Genomic DNA, 8,855 nt, shown 5'->3' with positions numbered 1-8,855 from the left:
TCCTGATTGCAGAGCAATCAAAATGCAGTTATATATTAAATAAAACAGAATCAGGCTGCACCATGCCAATAACATCGAGAATTCTATTAAAGTCTGAACCTACTTGAGCCATGACAACAGGAACCATAATTCTGTTAAGTCAACTTGGACTAAAGTTTTCCCCTCACTCCATTTACTCTACCATGCAGATTTGTTGTTTTTGAAATGGCAAAATTAAATAAAACCATATGCCTTTTGGCTGCTGTGGATTTTCCATCCTCATTTTGTAAAGTTTGTGACATCTGACGCCTTAAAAACTCAAAAGATGGAACTCATCGCGCCACTCAGCCCTGTGTTTAACAACACAGGCTGTCCCTTTCATCCCACTCAAACCCAAACAAGCCAAAACTGCACAGTGCAGAGAAATACAGAGTAACCCCGTTTCAATCTGAAGTGTAACCAGCTCAAGTTTCACTTGCATTGCTAGCAATCCCACCTAAAGTTTTGCAGAACCTTGAAAATTTTAAAACTAAACTCAGTTGCCTGTGTCATATTACAATTACAATAGATTAGCAAACAGTGCAAGGAAAAAAAATGGACACCTTATGGATTTATAGGAAAACAATAAAATAACTGAAACAACTCAATAAAAAGTATAAAGCTCAGCAACTGCACCCCACCCTCACCCACCCAAACTGGCACCCATTACAAAGTCCTAAGTCACTCCTAGATAACACTTCATTTAATACACATGGTTTTAAACTGAATGGCCTTCATTCCTCATGTTGCCAAGGCCATGCATTGTGCAGTCTGGTGCTCACACCGCAAAAATGCCAAGGGCACCCAATATCTAACTGAGTATATAATAGATTAACACAGCTTTTCAAGTTTGACAATGTGACGATTATAGAATTGATTACAGGGGAATCTCAAAAGAGGCGCATGCAATACCCTGGAGGTTAAAAGCCTTTCTATTTTCGGGCAAAAAAAAGTGTGCCAGAACTCATGTGAAAGAGGTTTCAGAAAACCTAAACCATCCCAGAGCATTTGATAAGGGTTAATAAGTGAAATTACAAAAGCAAACTATTAAGGAGCATGCAGGCCATAGTTAAAAGGATTATTTACATTTCGTGGCATAACAGGTTCTGGTGTGATGACTGATTTCTAAAATGCCAAAACACACGTGATTTAAAAACGCTAGTCATCGCAAACAGGGAGTGCAGTGCAAAGTATGGATAGTAAAGGAATAAAGCACAATTATTAGATAGCGATAGTTTGGGTTTCTCAATTGTTGTAATCATTCAAAGTCAGTTAACAGTGCTTTAAATTGCTAGTAAAACTGTGCTTCGCCCAGATAAAGCTTTCTGGATTGTGCTTTAGTGCTTTGTTCTGTGCTTCTGGCATTTTGTGGTATGATGATATAATTCCCTTGTGAAAAAGAATGAAAGTTGATGAATTGTGCTTAACCCGCAGAGTTACTTCAATTGATTAGTGTGAAGCTGTCTCTTTTTCATCATTCTCTTTGCAAAGCCTCAAAAAACTTGCATGATTTCACCACACTTCTCTTTCCCCATCTCATTATAATCAGTTCCCTTCATTGACCTCTCATCTCTTAAACCATTCCCATTTCCTTCCTCAGCTCTCTCACCCTCTGCTCGCTCACTCACTTACACACACCATCCTGAGACTTTCAAGGGGTCTTCCAACAAAAAAAAAACATCATTTCTTCCAGTGGGGAAGGGGAGCAAACATTCACACCAGTGATACCTCATCAGCCATCACTGTGCCGGTAAATGGGACTTGCTTTCAGTCTGGTCTTCGGTTAAGTTGCCCATTTTTGGTACTGGCATGCCAAGTCCACCAATCACACTGGGGAGGCTCTGGTTCCGCCTTAAACCTCCCAGAAGACTGCTGCCAGTCCCCATGAACACTGCCGACTCAGGCCTGCATTGCCTGCTCCTGCCCTCTACACTGTCATCGTGCCCTTGAGTGCTCTTGGGCTTGACCACTTGGGCAATTCCCATCCTTTGCAGCTTCTTGACCAAGTTCAGACTGATGGGAGCGGAATCTGTACGGCTCCGCCCAGGCTTCAAGCAGTAAACCTCCTGGAGCACTGTCTCAGCTGGCCGCGAAGCCAGGAAGTTGTCAATGGCACTCCGCGAGTCAAAGGGCAAGGGCGACGGGCACGGAGAGCAGGAGGGGGAGTTTGGTGGGGTACAGGGTACGGCTAATGTCTTTGGGCGAACCACGGGTGGACTTTTCAAAAAGGGACAATGATAAATGCCAGCAGAGATCCCACGATCGTGCAGCAGTTTGGTCAGGCTGCTGGTACTGCTCAGAGTAGTAGTTGACTCCCTCGTCTTCATGAAGGATTCACCGATGCTCAGGCGACAAGTAACACTGGGACTGCTGGAATTGGTGATGTTGATGGATGAGCCCCCTATGTTTGGCACTGCAGCATATGTGAAACTGGAACAAAGTGAGAGAGATAAGTCAGACAAATGTTCACATCATGGATATTTCCATTGCACAGCACTACCACCAACCACCAATCACAAAACTGCCCATGTAAAGTCGGATTACTATAGGACATTCTGTCTCAGACAGATTTTCAAAATTGGGAAATTTATGTAAAATTCTTTGGTCTTGAATTCTTTGGTTTACAGAGAAAGTATTCTCTCCAAATGTTGTCTTCCAATATTTGTGTTTACCTTCACTATACAGAAAAAAAGCCTTTCAGCCCAACTGGTCTGTTTTGATGGAGGAACAAATTACTGCAGATGCTGGAATCTGTACTGAAAACAACAAATGCTGGAGATCTCAGTGGGTCAGACAGCATCCATGGAGAGAGAGCAAGCTAATGTTTTGAGTCTAGATGATTCATCAGCTTTACAATGTAACATGCATGAATCCATGTAAGACTCTTAAGTCATCTTTTAGATTAGAATCAGTCTAAACATTACAGCACAGACAGCAGTACACAGGGACCGAACACCTTCAACACATTAACAATTGGTGTCAGCCCAGATAAAATTAACCTGAGAATGTAATTTTTAAAAAGTTTTGTGATTTACATTCGAAAGAAGTGAAAATGACATCATCATTCTAACAGAGGAGAGACTTAACAAACAATCAAGGTATTTTTCGATGTATAATTTCAGTTACGTCACACTAAACTTTTGCTATAAATTCTGTCTTAGAATTGTGTCCTCCACAACCACCTGATGAAGGAGCAGTGCTCCGAAAGCTAGTGCTTCCAATTAAACCTGTTGGACTATAACCTGGTGTTGTGAGATTTTTAACTTAATTCAACTCAACCTGGATGTACATAGATTGTATTTCCTTGATAGACCGAATGTCCTCTTTCCATAATCATGTCTGTACTAGCTGACAAGTAGCCATAGAGTCTCTCAGCATTGAAACAGACCCTTTGGTCCATGCCAACCAAGTCTCTCAAACTAAACTAGTTCCACTTGCCTCTACACCTTTCCTATTCATATACCTGTCCAAATGTCTTTTAAACGTACCTTCATGTACCACTTCCTCTGGCAAGAGTAGAAGACAGTATCCAAACATCCCACCTAACCTCTTTGCCAAACATCATTTGGGGCAGGGTGTGTGCTAACCCAGTCTAATCTCATTTTACTGCTTTTGGTCCATAGCCATATTAGGTTACAGCTCTACAAAACACTAGTGAATGAACTTCCTAAATGTTATGAAGGTTTCTGCTACCCTTTCCAGTTCCAGATTCCCACCACCATCACTGTGAAAACACGTGACCTTAGATTCCCTCTGAACCACTTTAAGTTGGAGTCTCCTGGTTATAAACAGCACAGCCCAGGATATCTAGGCCTCTCTGGGGCTGGTTAGTTCAGATGGTTCAATTGCAGAGCAGAGTGATGCCAATAGCATGGATTCAAATCCTGCATCCGCTGAAGCTACCATGAAGGCCCCACCTTCTTAACCTTGAACACAGTGTGTGACCCTAATATTAAATTCACTAATTTGAGTAAGTCAGTCAGCCAGCTCTATTCCAAAGAAAACAACCCTAAGCATATCTAACATCCTCTCACACTAAAATTTAGGCAACATCATTGTAAGTCTCTTCTCCACCCTCTTAAGGGTAATGACAACTTTCCTATAATTAGCCTGAAATATTAACTCTCTCTCTCCACTAGTGCTGCCATTCTAAGTATTTCAACATCTGCGCATTACTTTGATTTTGTTTCATTTCTTCCTACCTGCCTTCAAACAAAAAAAAGGCATCACCTCATTCAAGATTCAAAATGTTTTGCCTTGCCACAGGGATTCACCTCTTTAAGAGGAGAGAGCATAATGGCATGTGTTCAAATTTAAGAGATTGGATAGAATAAATACGGAGGAAATGATTTCAATAGCAGGAGAATCGATAACCAGATCTACAAATAGAAACAGAGGGAAGGTGAGATATTTTCTAATGCAGCGAGTTGCTATGATCAGTACTCGCTGTGTGAAAGCATGGTGCAAGAACATTCAATAATAACTTTCCAAGCATATATACACACAAATCCTTTCTGTAGGAAAGGGCAGGGAGTGGTTCTAATTGGACTTTAAAGCATGAAAATGCAAAATGGGGACTGAATAGCATCTTTCAGTGACACAAAATCCTATAATTGGAAACCTGGCAAATTTTATCCTCTCAAGTTCATACCATTTCAAAAAAACAGCATTAAACAGGGCTGCTGATGAATGGAGATGACAGTTCTATTGGAAAACATCTCTCAGTGTGGGCGAACAACTCACCTTGTTGTGACTTGAGCAACATCTGTGGGATGGAGGATCCGGCAGGTAGTGAAGGTGAAAGTAGAGTTGGTTTGTGACAGACATTTGCCAGGATTCCGCACTAAATATTGAGGGAAAGGGGAAAGATGTTCATACCAGCAATGATGCAGATTTCCAACATGACAACTGTTCTAATTTTCCTGGGCTTCTTTTCAAAAAATTACATATATCAATGCTTATATGCATCAACCTACACTTAACTCAATTGGCCACTTGTGAATTGTTTGGTTGAAAGAGTCCAGACAAATCCAACCTGAATTGAATTCTAAATAATTTGCTTGAAAGCTCAGTTTTTATGCCCTTTTTCTCATTTAAAGTGATAAATGACATACTTCATGTTATTTTGGCACCGATTTAGTTATATATCGTCCTTCCAGCATACTTTTTATAATTGTTCATAATTCCTAACTTTCAGTTTATCCTACCACAATAATTACATGGTTAGAATGTTAGAAGGACGTGAACCAAGTATCATGTTTCCCCGTGCATAACTTCTAACTGGAACTGAAATAAAAAAGCCAACTCCTCTTGTAATGAAAGGGTTATACTCTTCATATAACAATATAAATGTTAGCCTCTAGCATTAGTTTGTTAATGGGGATTATGATTCTTCAAGCAGAAAAGTTCTTTTTATTCCATTGGATAAGGGATATTGATGTTTAAGCACCTGTGTCTGAAACATTAGGGACTGTGGTCAAGTATACAGAATACGCTGGAAGGAGTATTACGCTAAATTAGTGCCATTTAACATGAAACGTCAGTTATCACACTGCATGAAATAAGGTGTAAAATGTGAGATTTGGAGCAAATTTAGAGTGATTTATTGAGCTGATATATTGGTTCAAAGATCATTACATGCATTTTCTTTGGTTAAAACTCAAAAGTGGCTGGAGATGTTATTAAGTGCATATTTATGTATTATATGTGGAATAGACTGGTGACAGACACAAGTGTGCCGGGCTGACTGAATATACAACTAAATTAGACAGTATTACGATTGACTCTGGTAGTAGTTCAATTTTTGAAGGAATATTAGTACGATTGGAGGCAATTTGTGTAAATTCCTCTTTTACAAAACAAAGGAAAATCTTCTCCAATATGAGAAAGGAGGAGAGATAACATGTACAAACTCCCCAAAACAATCATGTCTATTACTGTCCAATTCTTGCTCATCTGCTCCTGTTGCACAAGGTTCCAGTTTATTGGTCCACCAGTTATTATGAAGCATAACTCACCAGCTGTTGCTTCCGGAGGAGAGAGGCTGGTCATTGGCAGAAAAATATCTGGTGGTTTCTCCCACCTCTTTGATAGCTGCTTCTCATTATCTTCACTTTCCTCTTTCTCCTTTGTTCCCTCGGGCGTAGAGGTAAGCTGCGCTCGAAAGGTGATGCCCTCCTCACTGTCCTCTTCCAGATCAGACAGGTGATGTACGTCATCTTCTGACAGTGGCTCAAAGCCTTTAGTGAGGACGCCAGGTCGTGGGTCTAAAATTGTACCCAAGTTGGGCTGTGCTAACTGTTGCCACTGGTGCAAAGTCATAGAACCTACCAGGTGGGTTGAAAAGACAATTTTTAAAAAGAGGAATCTACATGGTTAACCAGATAAATGCATCATCAATAAAAACAACAAAGTCTCGGGTGGTAAAAATACAGATGCATTTTTACAACTTAAAAGACTGAACAACTATGTAGTAATTATGTTTAAATGGTGTGTGTTGATTTATAAGATATGATAGCAAATGCTTTTTATGTTGCTCGCAAGAACACTGATGGCACTGTAACAGAAAAGATCTTTAGATAATGGAACAGCAATTGACCAGGCTTTGCAAGAGCTTTTCTAGAGGTTCAGCAATCTGTTTGATCACCTAAGAGCCATAAAACAGTTAAACTCAACAAGAACAAAACAACAAGTTTTAGAATGTATTAAAATTCAGATACAAAGCAAATTATAATTCGAAACTCTGATCACCTTCAAGAGGAGGTATCATGAACTGCATGAATAGACAAAGCTCCTGATTCCAAGGAAATTCTTTATGTGGGAGTTTGTGAATGTAGGACCACATACATTGCTCTGTACATAGCCTTAAGATGAATGTTTTGAAATAAGAAGTTAATTATCTAAACCTAATTATTGTTTAACTTTAGGAATCAGTTATTAAAAGGGTGAGGTTTATCCAAACATTGACTAGATCAAGGCTGTATACCAAATACAATAAATCTTAATATTTACAGTCAAGGTTTGATTACCTCATAACCTAATAGTGGAACTGGGCCTCTGGAATGTAGGGTTGGCCAAGGACCAACCTTCATCAGATCCTTCTCTACACCATTTCATAGCTGCTAATATGCTAAAACCTCTCCATGTGGTTCTGGGTGTTCTGCTCAAATTAATGGCAAATGCAATTAATAATAAAGACTGACTGTCAATTAGTCTCGACCCTCACCTTCTATTGGCTTGACTATCTGTAGCTTCTCAGGTAGGAATGTGCGGAAACAGCTGGACACTCCTGAAATACAGGACATCTCTGTGAGATCTGTGACATTGGTCCCTGTGGAGACCACACTCTCCGCTGGTGTAGTGGATCCACTTCCCTCCTCTGCTGCCAGGGCCAACAGCTTCCGATCCCGCTCATCTTCAAAGAACATTTTCTCACTCAGGTAATTCTCCTGCCGTAAGGAAAGCCGGCGCAGGGCAGCGGCCAAGTCTTTGCCCCCAGGGGTACCAGGCTTCCCGGTCTTTGAAAGATTGCTGAGAGAGAAATAAGAGCACGAGTAACAGGTTATGGTGAATTAACTGGTAATGTGCAGCCAGAAACGTGTAATTCTGTCAACTTTAAATTCATGGAGCAGCATATGCATATTTTTATTTAGTTGGAACATATTTCACAAGCTATCTGCAGATAACAACATCTTGATTAAAATCAAACCAGTGATATCTTACACCTGAAGTATTAGACGGTCAGTTGAGCATTAGATGTCTCAATAACAACTATCCGGTATCAAAATACCATCAAAAACCAAAAACAAAGTATCCATGTAAACAAAGATGGCGGCTTGGTAGGAATAAATTTACTCAGCCATCTGAAAAGGATCAATCTAGCTCTGAAAATTGGTGTATGTAAATCAAACCAACCATACCATTCTATCTACTAAGGGATTCTTTAATCCCACTGACAATGTCAGAATTAAGGGAACCTGAACTAACCACCTCAGTATTATCCCTATGATATCAAATGGTCGTGAAAAAGTTGGGTAGGGCAGAAGTAGAGAAAATATTACCATTTGTGGAAGCAATCAAGAGTGGAGGCCACAAATGTAAGATAGTCATTTATATTAAATGTGACTTCAGAATTAACTTATTTCCCTAGAGGTGGATTGTAATGTGGAGTTCCTTATCACATGGAGCAGATCATGAAGACCAAAGATGTCGTTTAGCAGAAGTTAGGAAGTGAAAGAGGTTTTGATAGGATAAAGGTTATGTAGAATGAGTGGATGCTCACAAAGAATAATTATTGACTAGATCAGAATCAGGCTATTCAGCCAACTATATATTAAACAACTGACGAATACAAGCAATGTTTATTGCCTTTTGTTTAAATGAACAAGTAATAGTTTTGAATGCATTTTGTACAATTGAGTTCACTTTTCCCTTTTGCTTACATCCATCATATGGATGCCATTACTTTATTGGAAACAAGTCTATAAAATCTGCTACAAACATGAGACTCTTCAGATTCTAACTATATTTTCCTCTCCTCTCAGCATTTCCTCCATGGACCCTGGTTCACTCTTCTATCACTCCTAACACTTACTCCTTTCCCATACAATCACAGAAGATGCAACTCCAGCCCTTTTACCTCCTCAATGTCCAAGGTCCAAGCAGTAATTTATTTGTACTTCTTTCAATCCAGACTAGGCTGGTCACAATGCTGATTCCTCTACGTAGGCAAAACCAAAGGTAGACTGAGTGACTACACCCCCCGCTTTGTCCATAAGAAATACACAGACTCTCAAGATTCAGTCAATCACTTTGCCCTCATGTTAACATCTCTGTAC

The 8,855-nt window shown here is 39.9% G+C and overlaps 1 protein-coding gene across 3 annotated transcripts in view; it reads right to left on the bottom strand.

The window, feature by feature from the left end:
* Window positions 1-669: 669 nt before the first annotated feature.
* trak2 (trafficking protein, kinesin binding 2) overlaps window positions 670-8,855 on the bottom strand; it is a 78,729-nt gene continuing 70,543 nt past the window's right edge. For all 3 annotated transcript variants that reach the window (XM_060827610.1, XM_060827611.1, XM_060827612.1), the window contains 4 exons: window positions 7,244-7,548; window positions 6,036-6,344; window positions 4,762-4,861; window positions 670-2,448 (listed from right to left, as the gene is read on the bottom strand). In XM_060827610.1, the coding sequence (XP_060683593.1) occupies window positions 1,758-2,448; window positions 4,762-4,861; window positions 6,036-6,344; window positions 7,244-7,548 (1,405 nt within the window). In that variant the 3' untranslated portion in view covers window positions 670-1,757. The remainder of the gene's footprint in view (window positions 2,449-4,761; window positions 4,862-6,035; window positions 6,345-7,243; window positions 7,549-8,855) is intronic.

This window comes from Hemiscyllium ocellatum, chromosome 7, assembly GCF_020745735.1.
Source record: "Hemiscyllium ocellatum isolate sHemOce1 chromosome 7, sHemOce1.pat.X.cur, whole genome shotgun sequence".
In the NCBI taxonomy this organism is placed as follows: domain Eukaryota; kingdom Metazoa; phylum Chordata; class Chondrichthyes; order Orectolobiformes; family Hemiscylliidae; genus Hemiscyllium; species Hemiscyllium ocellatum.
Note: the sequence above shows the minus strand (reverse complement) of the source record. Positions and strands in the feature narration are given on the sequence as shown.